We start from the raw sequence: 24817 nt of genomic DNA, 5'->3' as shown, positions 1-24817 counted from the left end.
TGCACACGGAGAAGAAAATGCCAAATGTGACATTTGAGTTTACTGCAAGGAGGCAAATTTGCACAGTACTAGTAAAGGAAAATGAATGAGTTTAATACGGACGTGGAGATAAACAGGGGTCCCATAGAAAAGCTAGTTACTTACATATTTTTCACAAACACGTAATTTTAAAAATAATGACTTTTACCTGGAAAAATTCTGCAGACATTTCCAAAAACGGAGCCTCAAAATCCTCCTCATAGACAGACCTTCCTTCCAGACCAAGAATCATTAACATCTGACAAGCGTTTCTGATGGCACCTCTGACAAACAATAGAGCAGACAAGAAAAATGAATAACTTTCTTCGCAGCTTCTCCCCAAATAAGCTTTTGTCCTAACCAGTACAGTCCCTTTAATCAATTGGCGAACTTGCACCTAGGCAATCTGTGACTACCAATAAAATTTTTTGCCATTAACTGTTCTACATGTGGGCCAGAAAAAAAGCCTTATGACTAACTGGTTAATATGGGTACTGTAAAAGAGGCCAACTGACTGAATTATTATTTGTACTCTTCTATCATTAAAACCCATTACCTAGATATTTGCATCTGAGGATAGTAACCAAAAATAAATAACTGCCAAACAAGAGCATGCAACTTGTACATGGTCCTTAGTATTTAACTCAAGTTTTTTAGTCCAAACAAAAAAAAAAAAAATGGCAACCCCTGCCCCCATGTATACTGTTTGTTACAATGTCATCCAGTAGTTAAACCAATACTCAGCAGCAACAGCAGCTTCAACCCTTAGTGAGCAACCAGGCTGAAATAAAGGCCCAAAAACATTTTCTTTTTAAAATTTACATTATAGAAAACCAAAACAAAAGGTAGAAAAGAAACCAATTAAAAAATATATAATATTTGAAAATAAGTTCTGTGAAGGTGAACTGCCACATAAGCACTATATACCCACCTGTCCACCACTTCTCCCTTTCGCTCTCTTGCGATCATATCGAGCAACGTCTGCCGTAGGTGGTCTCTTATGCAGCCATAGCGCACCACTTGATCGCGAAATATTATTAACCCCAAATTATAGACATTTTCAACGTTGTTCTGCTGAACATAAACCCTATCCTGGAAAATGAGGAAAAACAGTTAAAAAGATTAGGTAGACTTTTCCACACAAAAATGTTGCTTTCTTAAAGGAACAGTAACACCAAAAATGAAAGTGTTTTAAAGGAATTGAAATATAACATACTGTTGCCCTGCACTGGTAAAACTGGGGTGTTTGCTTCAGGAACACTACTATAGTTTATATAAATAAGCTGCTGTGTAGCCATGGGGGCAGCCATTCAAGCATTCTACAGGGTTTATCTGTTAGCTGCTATATAACCTGTGGCTTTTCTTCTTTTGAATGGCTGCCCCCATGGCTACACACCAGGGTTTATATAAACTCTAGTAATGTTTCTGAAGCAAACACAAAACTTTTACCAGTGCAGGGCAGCAGTACAATATAGTTTAATTTCTTTGAAATATATACATTTTTTGGTGTTACTGTTCCTTTAAGGGAAAGCCATAATCAGCACCAAAAATTTAAAGGTGAATTTTAGCATGTGAAAGCCATTTAACACTCTAAACCAAATCTTAGGCTAATGCCACACTTGGGGGCACATTTACTTACTCACGAACGGGCCGAATGCGCCCGATTGCGTTTTTTTCGTAATGATCAGTATTTGGCGATTTTTCGGAAAATTGTAGCGACTTTTTCGTAGCCATTCCGAATGTTGCGATATTTTCGTAGCGTTACTACTTGCGCAAAAAGTCGCGCCTTTTTCGCAGCTTTCGCGCCGAGTACGAAACATTCGGATTCATTCAAGCTTCAGTATGGTGACTTTTCTTGGGCCAGGTTGGAGCTGCAGGGTGCCAGTGAGCCCTATGGGAGACTTTCCTTGGGCCGGGTTGGAGCTGCAGAGTGCCATTGAGCCCTATGGGAGACATCCTTGGGCCAGGTTGGAGCTGCAGCGTGCCATTGAGCCCTATGGGAGACTTTCCTTGGGCCAGGTTGGAGCTGCAGAGTGCCATTGAGCCCTATGGGAGACTTTCCTTGGGCCGGGTTGGAGCTGCAGAGTGCCATTGAGCCCTATGGGAGACTTTCCTTGGGCCGGGTTGGAGCTGCAGGGTGCCAGTGAGCCCTATGGGAGACTTTCCTTGGGCCGGGTTGGAGCTGCAGGGTGCCATTGAGTCCTATGGGAGGCTTCCAAAATCATGCTAAGTCTGAAAGTTTCGCCGCCGCTTACGAGCACTCAATATGAAAAAGTTGCGACAAGATACGAGCGAATCGTAACGGCTACGAAAAACTCGTTTTTTTTCGTGCAAATCGTATTGGTAACGAAAAAGTCGCGACAATTTCCGAAAAGTCGTAAAGGCGACGAAAAAAATTGCAAAAAATACAAAAAAAATGTACGTTTTCCAATCTGAATTTTTCCAATTCGGATTCGTGGGTTAGTAAATGTGCCCCTTAGCGTATTGGGTATATCTTTAGCAAGCACCATAAAAATAGCACCATATGCTTCTACCTGTGCCTGAACCGGAATGAATGAAATACGCTCAAGTGCAGGCACATGTAGACGATATCCGCTGAAAATATGAGTTTTTTGGCGGATATCGGCTACATGTGCCTGCACCCGAGCATATTCCATTTATTCGGATGCAGGCACAAGGTAAGTCAAATAGACAGTAGCAGGGCGTATTCTCTGCAAACGTTTTTTCAGCTTGCTGAAAATATGCCCGTGTGGCATTTAATGTGCCAGGAACACTACGGGCAGAAGGGTACATGTCGACAGCACAGGCTAAGGCTAAATTAAGTTAATCTGCCTCTGGCAAAAATAGGCTGCACATCATCTGTTCACTATATCAGGATAGGATAAAAAAGCATTTTTTACAGTGTTGCACAAGCATTATAAAATTATTTTTATAGAGTTTTCAATTAATAAAACACTTACCATATACATGAGGATATCTCTAATCATTACCATAGCAGTCTGATGGTCATTCCAAGCTTGATTGAGAGTTTGCAAAAAGTTGTTATTTAAAGAATTTAAAACATCTTCTCGCACCTGTGGCATTTAAAGAAAAAAATGTTTTACAAAAAATGGTTTCAATAAAATCACTTAGGTATATGTGGCAATGTGGCATATTACAATGATTTCAAACTGGTCATAATAAATGGGGTAAGCTCCCCGACTGCATATGTTTGTGTGTGCAGCTCCTTTACAGTTGAAACACAGCACAGTTCAGCACTGTGACTTACCTGTAATTATAATGAAAGTATAACGCATATAATTATAATGTATTTTACTAATTGCCAGTACAGGGGATGGCATTTACATTAGATTTGTGGCCCATGGTAGCAAAGATTTAACCACAGGCAACAAATCTGTCGCCATTGCCCTTACCTAGTGTAAAGCTCTACCCCCTTTAGTACATTGAGCCTTCCTTCCCCTTTAAAAAGGAATTTAGCCAAAGAGATGTTTAGTGCACATGTTTGCTGCCTCCGGCTCCAATGGAAATCAATCAGGCATGTGCAGTAGACAGTCCTTCTATTCAACAGAGAAGGCTGGCTCAGTATACTAAAGGGGAGGAGCTTCACCATAGAAGAGAAAGTGACTGATTTTCTAAGAAAGATATCAGACTTAATGTTGCAAGAGGTATATCATTTTGGGGGCTGTCTTAAATCTTAAGGATATTAAAATAACATTTTTAAGTATTTTTTTTTTTAAGGAGAACAACTGTTTTTTGTCTGTTAGCAGAACCTAAACATGTTATGCAACAAGATAATGATCCAAAATCAAGTCTACATCTGAATGGTCCAGCTGAAACAAAATTACATTTTGGGACTGGACTATTTAAATTCCTGATCTCAACCAGAGCTCCTGTGGCAGCATTTTAAAACGAGTAGGTCATGCACAAAAGCCAATATGTCTGACTTAAAGCAGTTCAATGATGAAAAAAGGACTAACATTCATCAACACCCATGTGAAAGATGAACACAAACTTATGAGAAGCATTTAATGTCAATTATTGCAGCTATCACGAGTATTATGGATTACTTTTTTATACAGTAACTTGAAGCTCATTAGGGCGCGATTTCGGGAAATCGCCGAAAAAGCCTCGCGAGGCAACTTCGGCGATTTGCCGAAATCGCGCCGCCGCGTGTGCCATCCCACCAGCGACTTACATTTTCGCCGGTGGGATGGCAGGTGATGGCAACTCGGGGAGATTAGTCGCCCGCGAACAGGGAGTTTTGTTGCGGGCAACTAATCTCCCTGTGTGCCAGAGCCCTTATACCACTGCAACAATGTGTAAATGTGTATCAGTGTGTATGTGAGAACTGTAATGTCTTACACTGCAAGTCCTGTGGGAGATGGAGCTAAATAAATGATTAAATTTAAAGGTGATAAATGCATTTTGGGTACAGCACAGTCCAGCAAATGCATTTTAGCCTTCCTAAATATTTAAAATGATCTTGTAAAACAATATTAAAATCATTTTAACCTAAGAGCTAAAATGTTGGTTGAAAGAGAGAGGGAATGTACGATTGCCATCTCGTAAAGTTTCAAACCACTTGTTTAATTTTGAGGTATACGCAATACAAGTTGCACAGCTCTTCACCAAAAAGAACACACAATACAGTACACTAGTTGTAATGTATGTCTATGGTTGTCATACTAATGGCACAAAAGTTTTTTGATTTTTTTAGTATCTTTCTAGCTGCTGTGTGCCTTGTCATGGCCAGCACCATTAATCAACTGAAGGTGCACAAACATTTAGCCCTCCCGCAAAGCCCACAATGCAAATAAACAGAGCGCTGCACCAACTCCCTAAGAGACTTTTTATTTCTGATAAACATCGTTTTTTTAAATGCCGTCAGTTTATAAGTTTCGCTGTTCTATGGCCCTAAGAAACAATGATCTCATACAGGTTTAGTTTTAACTTCTGATACCGGTGTGTAGTTACTTGTGAATTATAGGAATAGTTACCTTATTTATGAGATGTTCAGTTACAACTTCTCTCAGTCCTGTGTACAGCTTCTCCCCATGTTTATGGAGCACCATAGTATATGCATTCCTATAAAGTTCTTCAAAGCTTAACCCGCTGTTATTTTTACGCTGAATCTCTTGAATGGCATTCTTTAGGAGATCCCAAATGCTATTCACATATTTTTCATCCATAGTCATCTGTGAAAAAAGGAAACGACAAAAGGAATAATTTCAGTATTAGTATCAAACATGCACCCAGTTTTTTTTTCTTGCACCTTTTTTTATACCCCCCAAAACAACCTCCCAGCACAGCACTAACATTTGAACATACTAAACTCAGGAGTTTACGAAGAGTAAAGGGGGCCATACACAAACATATTTCAACTGACGATTTAAATGACCGATTCGGCAGGTTATCTGCCTGTGTATGGGCACTACCGATGGGCCCACCCAACCGATATCTGGTCTAAAATTGCCCAGGTCTCAATCGGGTAGGTTTGATTTTCCAGTTGGATCAGGGACTGCATCAGTGACGGCCCATATACCCGCCATTTTAAATTGAACATTTGTTCCTAAGTCCAAACAATCAAATTAGCTGGATATTAAGAGACCATGTATGGCCACCATTAGATTTGCAAATAATGCTGAGCTTGGGTGGGCACTACCATCCTACAAAGTGCACTATAAGTGGAAACAATATTCCAGCCAACAGAAGGATTATAACAGTATGGCAATGGAATAAGTAAGGCTCTACCCTGCCAGCCAGAGACAATGGCATGCTGCAAAAGAAACATGCATGATTACAATGTTACCTGTGAACCAATTCATGAAAAAAAAGTTAAGAAATAATGGCCTTTTACCACTATATTTCTATTCTTCCAAAATCAAACCAGAGCCATCTTGTAGGCATACGTTCGCCATCAGAGAAAACACAGAGTTGCACCCCTGGCCTTAGAAGCAACCTTGTTATTTCCTGTGTGGTATCTGCTTTTGTCAAATTCTCACAATCATTATTGTGTGAGCACACATGGGCTGCTGCAAGAGGGGTTTTACTGCTTTGTATGAAAAGTTAAGCTATTTGTTAAGATCAGCATGGGTGAATAACTTTTGCTCAGATGTAGGGGTTTTTTCAACTAATGATCCCTTGGTTTAGCAGTTTTAATCCAATACCTGGGAGGCTGCATAAAGCAAAAATCCACTTGTCCTGTGGACAAAATCCACTTGTCCTGTATTAGAGGCAAACTTAGTGCCTGTAATAAAAGGCACTAAGTTTGCCCAGGAGCAGTAACCTACAGCAACCAATAAGATGTTTGCTTTTAAACAAGATCTATAAATGCTTCCTTCTCCTGGGCAAACTTGGTGCCTTTTATTAGATAACCCCCTAAATCTTTAAAATAGTAGCTATAGGCTAGGGTTTGCACTGCTCCAGACTGCGTAGCAGCTAAGGTCCACGTAGGGTTGCCACCTCTGCTGGCTTTCTTCGCCAGGTGGGGGGCGGGGAAAAGGTGGGACTGTGGCATCATGGGAGTGGGGAAGAGGTGGGCCGTGACATCACAGAGATGAGGCTGTCAATGCCTGCGAGTCCTGCCCCGTTTTTCCTAATTTGGAAAACCAGGAAGGAGGTTTTGACCTGGAGACAGCCTTTCCAAAAACTGGGCTGTCTGGGTCAAAACAGGACAGGTGGCAACCCTAAGCCCACATACAGCCGTGCTTTCAAACCCAAATCAGCGCTCAGCTCAATGCTACCTAGCATGTTCTCAACAGACACCACGCACATTGTAATCTCCTGCAGCAAACACAAAAGCAAAACCAAATAAATCAGTTCCAAAAAGACAAAATTCTTAATGTCAAATTACTTTCTCTCGCTTATACTGTTCAGCAATTGCATACATTTACTGCCAATAGGTCTTACTTTCTGTAACAAAGGTATACAAGCCTTTACATTTGTGTTGAGAGCCATGAACAACTTTTGACTGTCGCTAGGTACCCCTGTATTCTAAAAACAGAATCAGTTATCTGCTATGCAACTACTGGACCACCAGCACCTGACTCCACTACTACACAAGAAACAGCCTTGTAGTCTCGTGTTAGAGTTGGAAAGCCAATGCTTTCAGGCATACTAAACCAATATAATGCCATTTCAGGACTTGTGCAATGGAGTGATGAGCAAAAGACTAACCGCCATATGTAATAAAAGGCACAAAGCTCGCCCAGGAGCAGTAACCAATGGGAGGCTTGCTTTTAAAAAGATGATCAGTAAATGCTACCCGCTGATAGGTTGCTATAGGATGGTGATAAGTGTAGGAGAGTATAAAACTGTTTGGCCCAAATTGTGGTCTTTTTGATCTTCAAGCTAGACTTTCAGGTGTATCTCGGAGAACAAATAGACATTCTCCACAAATCTAGCCTAAATTAACCCCCTGGCTAGGACTGCCTGCCACTGCTCCACTATGCCCCCCTCCTAGCACTAGACAGTAATGTATCTCACATTTTTAAATGCATGTGAACAAAAAGCAAAAGAGAAGCTGCCAAAATAAAGAAAGAGGGCAAAGACAGCACATTTCAGTTTCCAAATCAAGCTGTTAATCTGAGATCATGTTAATAATGCAGGAATGTGGCCCCTGGGGTAAGACATCAACATTTGCAAAGCAAAACGACTAAATAAGTAATAGCAGGTCACGAGCAAAACATTACGGGGGAATCATTCTAACAGCTACCGGCTATAAATGTGACCCGCAACCATGCTTTCAATCAAATGCCAGGGAACCAACTGTGCATAATGCACTGCCAAGGAACTCAACTCTTAAACCTCAAGGAAATCTATCCTTGGTAAATCATTTTGCACTTTATTTTTTATGTTGGTTCAAGAAAATGAAGAACCACTCCCTAAATTTTTTCTAACTTTTTTTGGAAGCTAATTGCAAAGTCTGGTACTCTGAATATAATACAGCAGGAAAAGCATAGGGCACATATTACCTGCTTTTACTTCTATGATTCTCTGTTACTTATTAATGGAAATGCCATATTCACAAGGTGATGGCAAGTGATTTTGAGAGAAGTACTACATGTATATAGGATCTATTATTCAACATGCGTGAGACCTGGGGTTTTCAAGACAATGTATCTTTCTGTAAGAAATAATTTAAACATTAAACCCAATAGGATTGTTTTTATCACCAATATGGATTCATGCACCATAGCTGGATCAAGTACAATACAAGGTATTGTTTTATTATTAGAGAGAAAAAATGAAATCATTTTTAAAAAGTGAAAATATTTGCTTAAAATGCAGTCTACAGAAAATGGCCATGCTGTAATTCAAAGCTTTTTGGATAATGGGTTTCTGGATAAGGGATACCATACATGTACTAGTAAGGTGCTGGTTAAAGCAGGCAAACCAGGGAGTGGTACCACACAGGTTAGGGGAAAGAAACTTTTTAAAATAAGAATGCCTCTTTCTAAAACACACATACACAAATAGCTAGTAAAAAGAAAATTCCTCTGAAGGGAAAGTTCAAGTTCTCTAGTTTACATCTGGAATTCTGTAGAATACATTTACAGTGCATAAGTCACAGTCAAAATAAGTACAGGTATGGGATCCCTTATCCGGAAACCCGTTATCCAGAAGGTTCAGAATTACGAGAAGGCCATCTCCCATAGACTCAATTAAAATATAATTAATCCTTACTGGAGACAAAACAATCTTATTGGGTTTATTATACACTGTTTAAAAAAATAAAGAGAACACAAAAATAAGACATCCTAGATCTGAATGAATGAAATATTCTTATTAAATACTTCGTTCTTTACATAGTTGAATGTGCTGACAACAAAATCACACAAACATTATCAATGGAAATCAAATTTATCAACCCATGGAGGTCTGGATTTGGAGTCACACTCAAAATTAAAGTGGAAAAAAAACACTACAGGCTGATCCAACTTTGATGTAATGTCCTTAAAACAAGTCAAAATGAGGCTCAGTAGTGTGTGGCCTCCACGTGCCTGTATGGCCTCCCTACAATGCCTGAGCATGCTCCTGATGAGGTGGCGGATGGTCTCCTGAGGGATCTCCTCCCAGACCTGGACTAAAGCATCCACCAACTCCTGAACAGTCTGTGGTGCAACGTGGCGTTGGTGGATGGAGCGAGACATGATGTCCCAGATGTGCTCAACTGGATTCAGGTCTGGGGAACGGGAGGGCCAGTCCATAGCATCAATGCCTTCGTCTTGCAGGAACTGCTGACACACTTCAGCCACATGAGGTCTAGCATTGTCTTGCATTAGGAGGAACCCAGGGCCAACCGCACCAGCATATGGTCACACAAGGGGTCTGAGGATCTCATCTCGGTACCTAATGGCAGTCAGGCTACCTCTGGCAAGCACATGGAGGGCTCTGTGGCCCCCCAAAGATGCCACCCCACATCATTACTGACCCACTGCCAAACCGGTCATGCTGGAGGATGTTGCAGGCAGCAGAACGTTCTCCACGGTGTCTCCAGACTCTGTCACGTCTGTCACATGTGCTCAGTGTGAACCTGCTTTCATCTGTGAAGAGCACAGGGCGCCAGTGGCAAATTTTCCAATCTTGGTGTTCTCTGGCAAATGCCAAACGTCCTGCACAGTGTTGGGCTGTAAGCACAACCCCCACCTGTGGACGTCGGGCCCTCATACCACCCTCATGGAGTCTGTTTCTGACCGTTTGAGCAGACACATGCACATTTGTGGCCTGCTGGAGGTCATTTTGCAGGGCTCTGGCAGTGCTCCTCTTCCTCCTTGCACAAAGGCGGAGGTAGCGGTCCTGCTGCTGGGTTGTTGCCCTCCTACGGCCTCCTTCACGTCTCCTGATGTACTGGCCTGTCTCCTGGTAGCGCCTCCATGCTCTGGACACTACGCTGACAGACACAGCAAACCTTCTTGCCACAGCTCGCATTGATGTGCCATCCTGGATGAGCTGCACTACCTGAGCCATTTGCGTGGGTTGTAGACTCTGTCTCATGCTACCACTAGAGTGAAAGCACCGTCAGCATTCAAAAGTGACCAAAACATCAGCCAGAAAGCATAGGAACTAAGAAGTGGTCTGTGGTCAGCACCTGCAGAACCACTCCTTTAATGGGGATGTCTTGCTAATTGCCTATAATTTCCATTTCTATTCCATTTGCACAACAGCATGTGAAATTGATTGGCAATCAGTGTTGCTACCTAAGTGGACAGTTTGATTTCACAGAAGTGTGATTGACTTGGAGTTACATTGTGTTGTTTAAATGTTCCCTTTATTTTTTTGAGCAGTGTATGTTTAAACTACTTTTTAGTAGACTTAAGGTATGCAGACCCAAATTACGAAAAAAGATCCCTTGTCCAGAAAACCCCAGGTCCCGAACATTCTAGATAATGGGTCAAAAACCTGTACAGGCATGGGATTAATTAACCAGAACACAGAATCTGAAGTTTTCTACAACTGGGTATTAAAAACCCCAAAAATGAATTTGGCATTAATGTGGACTTATGCTCGCTTCATTTTCATCTTCTTGTTATTCTTGCTATTAGAGAGAAAAGGCAAACTTAAAAATATGAAAATGAGAATTTGAGAATATGGCAAAATAATTATGTAGGAGGAAATGATGCTTATATCAGGCACACCCAGGAAGAAAGGAAGAGAGCAAATAGATGGGAATTCTATAGCAGTCAGGTGTTTTTGTTTTTTATTAAGGGAAAAATTTAATAGATTTAATCTAGTATAAAGAGAGTATAAAGCGTTAAAGAGCTTCGGCACTTTATATTTTTTTGGTAGATCAGTTTGATAGCAACTAAGATTCACAAGCAAAATCTGCCTGGGTTAATAAGCCAAAAATACTGCTGAAACTAATATTAAAAGACTTAATTCTATTATTGCTGCAAAAGGTGGCCCTAAAAATATTCAAGTGCAAGGCCAAAATACTTAAACATATTTCAGCTGTCATGTAAAAAATTCTCTGTAAAAGGGTAGTTATTGAGTAAAACACAAGGACTTGTCATGGGTGTGACTATATTTGCAAGGCACTGTATATATCACCACCTGCTAACGGCTTAAATTAAGGATGAAGAAAGAAACACCAGAAAAGGTATAAACCTGAGCAGCAAACAGATACTAACTCTGCTTCCAAGAGAAATACAAGGTGGTATCAGCACTGCTTTACATACTCATTAAAAATTTTCTTAAAAACTCCTTCTCTTAACCTTCAAAGCCCTCCATTCCTCTGCTCCTCACTACATCTCTTCCCTGGTGTCTCCGCACGTTCCTGGCCGTCTCCTTCGTTCCTCGCAGAGCAACCGTTTGGTTGCGCCCCCCACTACTACTGCTGTTTCCCGCCTTAAACCCTTCTGCCTGGCTGCCCCTTACATTTGGAATTCCCTCCCTGATGTCCTCCGGAGAGAATCCTCCCTCAGTCTTTTTAAAACTAAACTTAAAGACTACCTTATGGAGCACTCGCCCAGCACCTGATCTGGAAACTGGCACCTATACTGTAATGTCACCCACTGTGACCTATAGCACTTATATTTGCCTATTTGTGTCTGTTAGTTACCCTCCCATATAGATTGTAAGCTCTACGGGGCAGGGACCTCCTTCATCTTGTGTTTCTGACTCTTATTGCAACTGTACCTTGTATTTATTTGTATTTATTGTTGTACTTTGTATTTATCCATTATCTTTAACCCCCCTGTCTGTATTAATGAATTCTACTGTACAGCGCTGCGTACATAAGTAGCGCTTTATAAATAAAGATATACATACATACAAAAATGCGGTGGCCTGATTTCACAGCTTTAAAGTAAAAAAAAAAAAAAAAAAATAATAAAACTGCATCCCAAATGCCCAGGTCCGAAGCATTATGGATATTAGATCCCATACCTGCAGTAAAACAAATACACCAGTAACCTTTGTGGGGTTATGTAATAAAAGGCACTAAGTTTGCCCAAGAGCAGTAACCCATAACAACCAATAAGCAGGCAGCATTTACTGGTCACCTGTTTAAAAGCACACATCTTATTAGTTGCTATGGGATACTGCTACTGGGTAAACTTAGTGCCTTTTACTACATATGGGGGTTAGTGGTTTGCATTTATTTTTGAACAGATGATAAACACTGGGGCTAATTTATCAACACTGGGGCTAATTTATCAACACTGGGCAAATTTGCCAATGGGCAGTAACCCATAGCAACCAATTAGTGATTTGCTTTTTCTAGTCAGCTGCAGGTAGAACAATGAATGCAACAATTTTAATGGTTGCCAAGGGTTACTGCCAATGGGCAATTTAGCTCAGTATTGGTAAATGACCACCATTAACCTTTTGTGCATCAAGATGCAACATTTGGCATTTATAAAATATATATCTTGCCCTGAACAGATTATTTACTTGTACTACAATATGGGCAGACATAACTGGACATGCTGCATTTTCACCTGCAGTCACTGAGGGCCCGGGCCAGGCAGGCTAGAAGGCAAAGCATATCCATAGACTTCACTCAGAGTAATAATCTGATACAGGTCATTTCCCTCAAGCCAGTAAGAGCTGGCTGAAACCTCCCAGTAGCGACTGGTATGCACTAATGAAAAGTTGAGTTCAAGAGCAAAGAGAAAGAAAAGATGGTTCAGGTGCTGATCCAGTCATTTGGCAGTCATTAGCAAAAAACTTGTTAACAGGGATTTACCAGAAATATCCAATCAGATGAATTTGATTACAAGCAGATTGTGATTATAGGTTTCAACCCAAACAGCCAGGATTCAACTTTATGTTTCGTTACTGTGACTTGCCCGGGCCCATGTGGGACTGGCACAATCCCCTTGCCCTTAAATACCATGGAAAAAACATATTAGGGTATGTTGTGTAATGACAGTTCATGCACACCCAACGAGTGAGCGCAGACTAAAGATTTAGTGCCGAGAGTGCTCTCCCAAAATGTGAATAGTCTTCCATTAATGCAAGTAAGCTTGGCTTAGCAATAACAACACACTCGCTTGTGAACATCAACAAGTAAAGGTTTCATGCAAAATCATCAAGTTGCAAGAAGGAAAAAGCCAAGAAAAGTATAACAAACAGGCTGAGTAATCAGCAATTGCTTACTCATCACCATATAATCCTATCAGCCTACAGTGTTGCTTCATATGATATTTTCCTAAATGTGCTAGAGATTAAGGAGGTGCAAGCTGAATAATATTGTCTTATAAAGCCATCATGTCAGGGTAGAGCCAAAGATAATCAATGTACAGACCCTGAAAGTAAGCCATACGTCATTGGTGCTTGTAGGCCCAGAGGAAATTGAAGGAGACATAGGGCCAAATACTTGATCTTAAAGAAAAGAATAATTCTCATTTATCATTATTTTTAAAGTAGTCAATAATAATTTTTCACCAGAAAATCAACTTTTTTGAAATCTATTCCAACCAGTGGGGGAATCTGCTTCAACAGAGCTTGGTTGGGTGTAGTACTTTTTCTTTACGGTTACATCATTAGAAAAGTCAGAGAAATATTAAAAAAATTGCAAAAGTAAAAATGAATTAAAAAATAGGTAATTAAAATATTTGGCAAAAACAATCTGATTTGCTTTTCAAATTTTTATAAATCTGTCCCTAAATATTTGAACAATATTCTTTTAAAGGACAACAGTCCATATTTCATAATAAATTAGTATTGCACTTCATTTTAAAGGGTTTAATGCCCCATGTCTCCACCCAAATGCAGTAAGAACCACAACTACTTCAAAGAAAATACTTGACATGCGCTAACTAGAAAAACTGAGTGCCATAACAAATAAAACATGTATTTTATAGGGGGGGGGGGTATTGGTCATTTAAATAGGTAATATCCAGATATCAACTGATAATATGGGCACCACAGTGGCACAACTGTGAGCAATGTTGCCTTCCCATCCCAGGGCCTAGGTCTGATTTCAAATCAGATGACTGCAAAAGAGATCTGCAAAGAGTTTGTATGTTTTCGCCACGCTTGATGAATTCTCACTAAATACTCCGGTTTCCTCCCAGGGTCCAGAAACATACAGGCAGGTTTACTTGGCTCCTGATAAAACTGCCATTGAGTCAGGGACTGAGGTCAGGGTGTATAATTTATGTAAAGCACTGCAGAATAGGTTGGTGCTATATAAATATGCTTCTGCTTGATAATATATTGTCTCTTCCCAATCAAATACATGTGTTGGTAAAGGTGCCGCTACCCCTTCCATCCAGTTTTAGGCAGGGGCTTATATAATGCACAAAAGTCCTTGGGCACTAGCTATACTGTGAATTTTTCTAAGTAAAGTCAACACTTATTTCACTGCAGGGCTGTCAGTAAGGTTGCCACCTGGACGGAATTTTACTGGCCTGGCTGGTAAAAAAATGGTGCTTCATAGCATTATTATTGAGAGAAAAAGTAAATATATAGAAAGGTCCGTATTTTTACCAGAAAAGATAACAACCCTAGTGGTTGCTGAACTATAGCTCCTACCACTTCTTGCCGTCTCACAAAGTTTAGTAGGCATAAGCACCATTTGGACGTTACATTGATGCCATTCAGTGACAACTACCTCCTCTCCTCTCCTGCCTTTTACACACATAAGGTGCTCAATAAATAAGTTATTGTTTGATATGCAATCAGGAATAACTTTACCAGGACCCATTTAAAGGATTCAGCTAAAACACTAATCTGCTTTACAATAATTATGGCATCAGACATTTCTTATGCTAAATGCAAAATACATAACCAATAGCTCTTTCATATTTATATACTAAAATTTAAGTCCTTATTTCCTCCTATAACCATTTATCATGTCCATACAAAAGACTGCATTTTCCCAGATGAAAACAGGTGGCAGCAAGTCATAACCTCTTTATGCTAGCTCATAGCCTGTACTCAGAGGTACCATAAAAGTGTATGGCAGTAACTGCTATAAAGTAGTGTACCTGACATGTCAGCCCTTTCCCATAATTCCGTGCTTAATGCCAGGAAGGAACTAAGAGACTTTGGCAGTAGGGGTACCAGGAAGTAGGGAGGCACCAGGTAATATGGCTGATATATGAAGGGAAGGATGTACAGAAGGTAAGCTGCAGTGAACACAGAGTTAGAATTACCAGACCTTTAAGGCGAAGACACTCAGGGTGATTAGTTGCCGTGACTTTTTGAAAATTTGCAGCGATTAATCCACTTGTGATTTGTCGCGGCAACACACTTATACTCTATGGGCGGCTAGTCAATGCGATTAGTCGCCGCAACTGAGTTAATTAAAAGTTGCAGCAACTAATTACTCTGTGTGTCTTCACCCATAAAGGATAAATAAAAGGTAGGCTGGAATTCTGCACATTACATTTTGGCGTTCTGTGCCAGCACGAGGTTACCACAGGCCTTTAGCTCAAGATCTGTTCACCTTTTAGATTAACTTTAACTATAGTTTTTACAATATTTGCCTTCCACTTCTACATCTTTCCAACTTTCAAATGAGGATCACTGACTCCAGCAGCCAAAAAACTATTGCTCTGTGATCTCACAAATTTATTTTCAGTCCCTCTCCTATTCATATCCCATGCCCTCACTTAAACACTGCCTGGTTGCTAAGGTAAACAAGACCCTAGCAACCAGATAACGGTTAAAATTCTAAACTAGAGCTGATGAACAAAAGGCTAAATGACTAAAAACCACAAAACATAAAAAATGAAGATCATCAACATCATACTAACAGTTAATTTAAGGGTACACTACCCCTTTAATAGCCATTATTAAGGCTTCACTGAACACAGACTGGACAGGGCTTTGTTTAGACAACAGATGGCTGATAATAATTATGCTAGAATAAAAGAAAAAAAAAAATAGATTTGCATTTTTATTTTTAATAATAAAATGTAGGCTGCGGAAGTTACGGTACTAGGATATATTTGTAACCAACTCCAAAACACGACCAGAGAATATAACAAGTGCTGGAATTCAGCAATCTGGCACTACTGCGTTGTGCGCACTGGAACTTTTGGGCACTTCTCCACTAAACTGCTGTATGCACAGAAAACAGAATAAAAACAAAAAGTGTAGCACACATAGGGGGCCTGTTATCCAGAATATTCAGGACCTGAAGTTTTCCGGATAAGGAGTTTTTTTGTAATTTGGATCACCACACCTTAAGTCTGCTAAAAAATAATTTAAACATTAAATAAACCCAATAGGATTGTTTTGCCTCCAATAAGGATTTATTATATCTTAGTTGGGATCAAGGGCAAGGTACTGTTTTATTATTACAGAGAAAAAGGAAATCATTTTAAATAATTTGATTATAATGGAGTCTATGGGATATGGCCTTCCTGTAATTCAGAGCTTTCTGGATAATGGATTACCAGTACTCATTCAACCCAATCGCTACTAGATTTTTAAAACTGCAAGTACATTTTTGAGAACACCAGTAGAAAATCAAGCTTTGCCCTTTGAAATCTGCATCATTTAAATACGTATTCAGTTTTTTCAGCATAAGACAATAAAGTTACATTTTCAATAGCAACAGAATACCATAGGCAGAAGTTACCACTATATCATTTATAATGCCGATGCATTTCGCAGAACTTCAGAGAATGCTTAACCTATCACCTAAAGATTGTTTTGCCGTGCCTGCACTCTCGAAAACCCCCATTAGCCCACACCTAACAGAAAAAAACACCACTCCAGTTTTAACCTGTCAAGATGCTAACTCAATCATATAAAAGTATCTTAAAAAAAATCCATTTTTGTTTTTCAAAAATGCAATGATTGTTGCACAATGGGCTTGAAATGCATAAAAACCTGTTATTGCGACTTCACCTGCTATTTTTACAATGCTTTACATTTTTTTTTTTTTAAAGACACACAAAATTACAGGAAAAGTTGCAACTGAGATTAGTTGTAATTATCTGGTCAATTTTATGTGAAGACAATATATGTTTATGGTCTGTAAGAAAAGACAGATAGAAACCAATATAAACCCAGGTAGAACACAAAAAACTTAGTGATGAGGAAGGAATTCCCTGCCCCATAGAGCTAACAATCTAACACCTATGCATGAATGTAGCTATATTTTGTATTTATGTTGTATTTATTGTATTTACCCTGGCTAGTTTTAACGATACATTGTTCTACTCTACAGTGTTGCATTTATATAAAAATATACATACATACATATAGTGGCCTGGTTCCAAGATCCAGAATTCAAAAGGTGGGCATATACTGGTGATGTCGCAGAGTGAACGGATCTTCTCCCGATATGCCCATGTACGGATGGGCGATAGCGGGCTAATCGTCTGGCCTTATCGCTTGGAGAGTTAAAACAGTGGACATAGGTGTCATCGGTTTGGGGACCGCATCAACGAGCCAATGCGGTCCCTGATCCAACAGAAAAAATAAACCTGCCCGATCGAGATCTTGCCAATTTCAGGCTCGTTGTTGGTGCCTATACACGGGCAGATAAGCTGCTGAATCGGTCTAAAGGACTGATATCGGCGGCTGAAATCGGCCTGTGTATGGCCACCTTAAAAGAGAAGGAAAGGTAAAAATCACTGGGGGGTGCCAAATGGTAGGTAAAAGGTAAATGATTGAAGTCACTGGGGGGTGCCTAACATTTTGGCACCCGCAGTGACTTAGCCTTTCCTTCTCCTTTAAGGCAGCAAGGTTGACCATCTTGCCATCCCAATGCACCTATCTCCAGCTCTGACCAAAGCTGCTGTGCACTTTGCAAAAATGCTTTGAATCTTACAACAGATCAGTGGGCAAATGTTCTGCATTAATCCTGTGTTTGTTGTGTGAACAAGGCTAAAGGGCTCTACTAGAACAAACAAGATAAGGCTATTTTATTCCACATTGCTAAGCATGGAACCCAAGTGCCTTTACATTACAGACCTTATGTAAGCAATTATACTACGGATACAACGTTGATTGCTTAAACTTATTAAAAATAAAGCCTTATTTTCCAAGTTAGGGACATCAGTGAATAGAGCTAGGGATAGAAGTCAGTGCCATGTTTTAATGGATATGAAATCTTGACAAACTGAGGAGCCGGCCGGTAGACTTTGAGTACTTGTACCACCTAAACAAATCTGAGAGCTGCAGCCCTTGGGCAGCTATGTGCCAAGTACAGGCACAGGCAGATCATGTTGTCCCTGAAAATAACTGCTACGGGTGCTCTATCGAACTTTGCCAAACTAAATGAGCAACTAGCTGCTTTTACATTCCTATACAATGCCACCACCACCAACAGGCACAGATATAGGAGTTAATATCCAGAATGCATGGAACCTGGGGTTTCCTGGATAAGGGGTCTTTTCCATAATTTTGATTCCAAACCTTAAAATCTGGCAAAAATCACTTAAACTTTAAATTAACCCAATAGGATTGTTTTGCCACCAATATGGATTAATGCAGCTTAGTTTGGATCAAGTAATCAGTCGATTCTGTGATTTGCCCATGGCATCGAATGTAATTTATTTTTGGGGAGATTAGTAACCAATGGGAGCAGAGATTTATCGGGGGCGACTAATCTCCCCATTGGACATTAGCCTAAAAGCCAGTTGGGGCATTTAAGTCCAGCTGACCTACGTACATTTATGTTATTTTTCAGTTAATCATAGGAGCTAGATATTTGGGAGGGTGGATATTATTAATGGGTGGTTGAGAAACATATCAAACATAAAATAAGCATAAAATCAACACAAAGAAGAAGACTGAAGCCTTTACTTCCACCAGTTAGCCTTATATTGGCAATATCTAAGCAGCAGTCTGCCACTATTGATCACTAGTGAAAAAATACTTGAAACAAATCAATGAGACCCCAAACAGCCATGGGTATATAACAGGTACCCTAGTATCCCCTACTTTAAATACCTGTAGTTCAGGAGACAAAGTCAAAACACCCAAACACTACAACCCCACTGCTTGTTTCAGTGCTTGTCAGACAACTTAGGCTTGAAAAGGTCTAAAGGTGGCCATACACGCACCGATATTATCGTACGAAACCTCGTTTCGTACGATAATCGGTGCGTGTATGGCATGTCAGCGAGCCGACCGATATCGCAGGAAGCTGCTGAAATCGGTCGGCTCGCCGATCGGCCAAGTTAGAAAATTTTGATCGGGCGCCATAGAAGGCGCCTGACCAAAATTCTCCCTTCAGAGCTGAATCGGCAGAAGGAGGTAGAAATCCTATTGTTTCTACCTCCTTACCTGCCGATTCAGCCCTGAATGGTGTGTGGCGGATCTGACGATGTTTCGTGCGACCGACGGTCGTACGAAACATCGTGAGATCGCCACGTGTATGGCCAGCTTAAGCGGTTTGATTCCAATACAGGTATACGACCTGTTATCCAGAATGCTCGGGACCTGGGGTTTTCAGGATAAGGGATCTTTCGGTTGTTTGGATCTCCATACCTAATGTCTACTAAAAATATAATTCAAACATTAAATTAAACCCAACAGATTTTATTTGCCTCCAATAAGGATTATTTATATCTTAGTTGGAAATAAAGTGCAACACACTGTTTTATTATAACAAAGAAAAAGGCAATCATTTTTAAAAATTGAAAATTATTTGATTTAAATGGAGTCTGTTGGAGATGGCCTTCCCTTAATTAAGAGTTTTCTGGATAAGGGGTTTCTGGATAATGGATCCCATACCTGTAGTACTTAAGGTTATTTTAACTGTTAGAGATGTACTAAATCTGCGACAAATTATATTCTAACAACTATAACATTTCAATGGCTGTAAAAAAATCAAAAAACAACTGCCTATATTTCAGTTCCCGCAGCAAAACCTAAATTAATGGTATTTAAATCTGTCTAGTATAAGGGAACATTCACCTTCAAATTAAATTTAGCATGTTATCGATAGAACTGTTCTAGGATTTTTTTGGCTTTTGAATTATTAGCACCCATATCCTGCTTTTTTCCAGCCTGCAACTGAAAATACTTTCTGGTTGCTGCTGGGGTCAGTTGACCTCACAACAATGAAAAAAGCAAAAAGACTACAAGGCTTGAGATTTATTGTTATTCTTTTATTTTACTGCTTATCTTTTTTATCTTCCAATTCAACTTTCATGTTGATGCTTGGTTGTGAGGATAATGAATCAGATATAAGTCTTAATTCAAAGCCTGAGTGCTACACAGTCAAAAAATATTAACTGAAAACCACAAAAAAAACTAATGGTGATTACCTGTAGATCTTAGAATACTATTTTCTACAATATATCAAGATAATTTTAAATTGTACAGTTGTGGGATCCATAATCCGGAACCCCGTTATACAGAAAGTTCTGAATTACTAAAAGCCTGTCTCCCATAGACTCCACTTTAATGAAATAATTACAAATTTTAAACATTATTTACTTTTTTCCTGTAATAATAAAACAGAATCTTGTATTTGATCCCAAGTAAGATTTAATTAATCCTCACTGGATGCAAAACAACCCTATTGGGTTTAATTAATGTTTTGTTGACTTTGTAGCAGACCAAAGGTATGGAGATCCAAATTACAGAGAGACACCTTTTCTGGAATAACCTTTGGTCCTGAGCATTCTGGATAACGGGTCCAATACCTGTACTACCCCTTTAAAGGAACAGTAACACTAAAAAATGAAAGAGCTTTAAAGTAATAAAAATATAATGCACTGTTGCCCTGCGCTGGTAAAACTGGTGTGTTTGCTACAGTAACACTACTATAATTTATATAAATAAGCTGCTGTGTAGCCACGGGGGCAGCCATTCAAGCTGGAAAAAAGGATAAAAGGCACAGGTTACATAGCAGATAACAGATAAGTTCTGTAGAATACAATAGTGTTTTATCTGTTATCCGCTATGTGCCTGTGCCTTTTCTCCTTTGAATGGCTGCCCCCATGGCTACACAGCAGCTTACTTATATAAATTATAGTAGACTTTCTGAAGTAAACACACAACTTTTACCAGTGCAGGGCAGCAGCACATTATATTTTAGTTAATTTTATACACTTTCATTTTTTGGTGTTACTGTTCCTTTAATATACATACATAAGCACAACCAGCTTAAGGCCACAATCAGCTATTTTAAGGGATTCTGGCCCAACAGGTTGGTTAGATGGCTGAATAGCTGGATCATCATAACTGTATGTTAAACATATTTTCTCAAAAGTCATAAGCGCAGGGGTTCACTATTAGCACATAAATATCACTGTTTACTTATGAATGTGAAATATAAAATATATACAGATAGACTGCTCTTGGCTGTGCAAACAAACTTTTATGTGCCTCAAGTGTGGACATCAATAAAGCGAGTTATGAACTTTTCCTGCACATGTGAATAAAGCAATGATTAAAGCAGAAAATTGTCCTGGACTTACTCTTTAAAACCTATGCACAGTTCTAGTTTACCTAGTCCACAAAGATCTGATTCTTCTGTCTATATTTGGTTTCCAGATGTCATATACATGTAATTATTAAGTACCAATTCTAGAAAATACAAACTGGGCCAATCAAATGACATAGTCATGCAGCTTTAATCTAAAAAGTGCACAGTAAGGCAATCAGTTTCATTATATCAGTGGTGGAAGCAAAACAAAAGTATTATAGAATTTGTAAGTTATAAACAACTGATAAAATTATACATGATTATAAATTATGCTGTTTGTAACTTTCAGGCAACAGGAAGAATGCAATTTGTTGGCTTCACCAAGATATAACCTGCACAGAATCTGGAGTTTCCTGGATAAGGTTCTTCCATAATTTGGATCACCATACCTTTGGTCTGCTACAAAGTCATACCAAAAATAATTTAAATGTTAAATAAACATTTAAATAAACAGTAAATGAACGTTCAGGCAACAGGTAATTGGCTGGCTTCACCAAGATATAGATTTAGAATGGAAACTCTCTTGCTTGCTTAGCTCAGTGAGACTGCCTGCCAACTGTGTGTATGAATCACTAATTGTAGAACTGCCAGTACAATGTTCTTTTAAGCATGCATACAGGTGCACTGCCTAGTTTAGTGTGCACTGGCATTCCCATATCTTCATGAGCAGATCAGGATTAAATACCTTTCCTTCATCTAACAACCAATTTACAACCTTGCTGCTATAAGAGCAGCTCCAAATCTGAAATCAATATAAACTCTCAGGTCTCTGCACACCAAGTTAACACTGGAAGCATGTACTCAGAATGTTATGCCTTTATACCTGTGTCCCCAGGTGACATCTGAGGGACAGATTGGGCTGGGAAGGCCATTACAAAAATGCCCCAAGGAGTTCACTGCCTGACTATCCAGGTAAAGGGTCCACAGCGAGTGAGGCAATAGGTGCCAAATGCATGGACTGCAGTTTCCCACCATCAGCATTGTTTTGGCTTCTGATTAGAATGACTGTAAAGCGGCATTATACATAACTGTGCATATCTTTATGTGTAGGGATATTCACCAGACTGGATAATACTCCACTCTCTTTGGCGAAACCATAGATCAGTGACCAACAACAAATGGCAGGAAATCACTACTGCATTCCATACAAATCTTCTAACCTGAATGTCTATTTACTGACTGCTAATGTTATGGTGACAGCCAGTGTATCCACCAAGTGCAGCTACACCAAGCAAAGAACAGCCTGAAAATGTAGGCTTTTGCATTTCTCAGTCTGATTTACACTCCGTAGCTACACTGCCCATCAGTGCAGCTACAAGGAGCTGTGGAAACACTGTCAGAGAACAGTGGATGATCTGCTGGGATAATGCATATATATTTTACATGCTTAGAATATACATATTCATCCAAGCAATTTTTGGTTTTAAGAAGAACATAACAGGGAAATAAATGACTAACTTGTAATATGCTGTTACCTGGGATGTACAATACTTGTTTATATACTGCATAAGTCCTGAACTAAGTACACATTATTAAAGTGGAAATATGCCCAAAAAAAAAACAAACAGCTTTTTGTATAACTATATTTTGAGGCAACTTTCCAATATTAAATTTTTTTCTGCGTTTGTAAAGTATTTTCTATTTCAGTTTATATTCTTTCCTCTGCTGGACACCTGAAATAATTCAACAGAAAGTAGTTGATTAAAAGACCTGGAAAACAGACTTCTGCTACATTGTTCAAGAGTCAGAACTAGGCTACACAAAGGACTTAACAAATACTACTTTTAACCAAGATTAAAAAAAGCTTAGGGTGAAAACACAATGAGTTACTAAGTAGCAGCTACTTGTCATGGCTAGTAAATGCCAGAAAATACTCTGCCATAGACAATACTGAGAATTGCCTCTGCTAAACCACACGTAGAGACATGTATCGGTAAATAATCAGCATTGTCTATTGTTGTAGCCGTGACAAGTAACAGCTATTAGCTCCATGTGTCTTCACCCTTATAAACAACAGAAAACTATAAGGGTGAAGACACACAGACCTACTAGTAGCAGCCACTTGTCATGGCTACAGAAACAGACAATGCTGATCATTTACATTTACATGTATTAGCCATGACTAGTAGCTGCTACTAAGTTGCTCCATGTGTCTTCACCCTAATGGCAAGTTTCTAACAATGACTTCTTCATTTATTAATATGTTTTGGGGTGGAACTGCTTTTTATTAACTCAAGTCTATATATCTTTTGGCAAGCGGCCTCATGCATTTGTACAGGTCAGGGCAACTAATGCAGCCCACCTGCTGAAGCACAACTCCAGCTGGCATTGATATGCTCCATGTATTGGCTATAGGATGGCTACTTGGGTATCCCTGTCTAGTTTATTTAAGTGGGGGCTCATGATACACATCTATATGGTAAACTGCAATGGGGCTCGCTGTCAGATGATACTGGGAGTAGTAGTTTAGTATAAATAATGTGTGAATTTGGGCATCCCATACTCATGGCCATACAGATGTCAGGCAGCTAGATGAAATGATCCAGTCACAGCTAGCACAGCTGTACAGAGGCAATGGGCTTTCCATGCCATACATACAGCTCACAGAGCCTTTATTGGAAGCACATTGCAGCCAATGTTTACAATGCAGTGCTACCTGTGCACAAACACTAGCAGCTCTGCACTTGGCTCGGAGAGGATGCTGGGATATCCGGTAGAAGAGGAGCTACAGGATGATAGGTTGGATGTCACAGCTAGTGACACTTATAGCCCGCCTCCTGTATTTACACTGCCATCCATATGTGGCCCCCGGGGATTTGCCCACAAGTATCCTATGAGTCTCACCGGGAAGGCTCGGATCCTCATCTTGGTATCCTTCCGGCTGCCGGTGCTTTTCCCTAGGTTCGACATGTTGGCGGCTGTTCGCTCACACTCGGCCCCGGGGCCCCTCCTTGTCTCCCCCCGGCGGGTGTAGGTGTGAGGAGGCCCCGGGCCCGGCCTGTCAGCGACCCGGCGGGAGCTCCTTTACGGCAGTCTGGTCTCCCTTCAATGCGGCCCCCGGGGCTGCAGGGGGGTCTAAAACTATACGAACGCCCTAACACCCAGCGCTGACTAAACTCCTCCGCGATGGCGGACAAACATCCCTTTCCCAGCAAGGCCGGCGAGGGGAGGAGCCTGGGAATGGGGTGTGTGTCGCGAGAGTTCAAACAAGCCCCGCCCTTCCATACCCAGCCCCGCCCCTTCCATTCATTTCCTCCCACCCCCGGTCGGAGCGCTGTCACTAAGCCGCAGCCCTACCTCGTCTCAATAAACTTTATTACATCGCGCATACATTGCTGCGCAGGCTCCGGCGACAGCGACGTAATCCGTGGAACGTTGACAAGTGACGTCATGTGACGCTCTGAGCGCAGTTCGTACGTGGAGGCTGACGCGTTCCGTATATATACAAAA

At 40.2% G+C, this 24817-nt stretch overlaps 1 protein-coding gene across 1 annotated transcript in view; it reads right to left on the bottom strand.

Annotated features, from left to right (window-relative positions):
* cul3 (cullin 3) overlaps nt 1-24461 on the bottom strand; it is a 38372-nt gene extending 13911 nt beyond the window's left edge. Inside the window, exons 1-5 of the mRNA NM_001015975.3 lie at nt 24212-24461; nt 5016-5213; nt 2979-3092; nt 950-1110; nt 188-302 (exon numbers count right to left, since the gene is read on the bottom strand). Of these exons, the coding sequence (NP_001015975.2) occupies nt 188-302; nt 950-1110; nt 2979-3092; nt 5016-5213; nt 24212-24277 (654 nt within the window). The 5' untranslated portion in view covers nt 24278-24461. The remainder of the gene's footprint in view (nt 1-187; nt 303-949; nt 1111-2978; nt 3093-5015; nt 5214-24211) is intronic.
* Between the last annotated feature and the right edge of the window lie 356 nt (nt 24462-24817).

Source organism: Xenopus tropicalis, chromosome 5, assembly GCF_000004195.4.
Source record: "Xenopus tropicalis strain Nigerian chromosome 5, UCB_Xtro_10.0, whole genome shotgun sequence".
Lineage (NCBI taxonomy): Eukaryota > Metazoa > Chordata > Amphibia > Anura > Pipidae > Xenopus > Xenopus tropicalis.
This window is presented reverse-complemented; position numbering and strand designations above follow the sequence as displayed.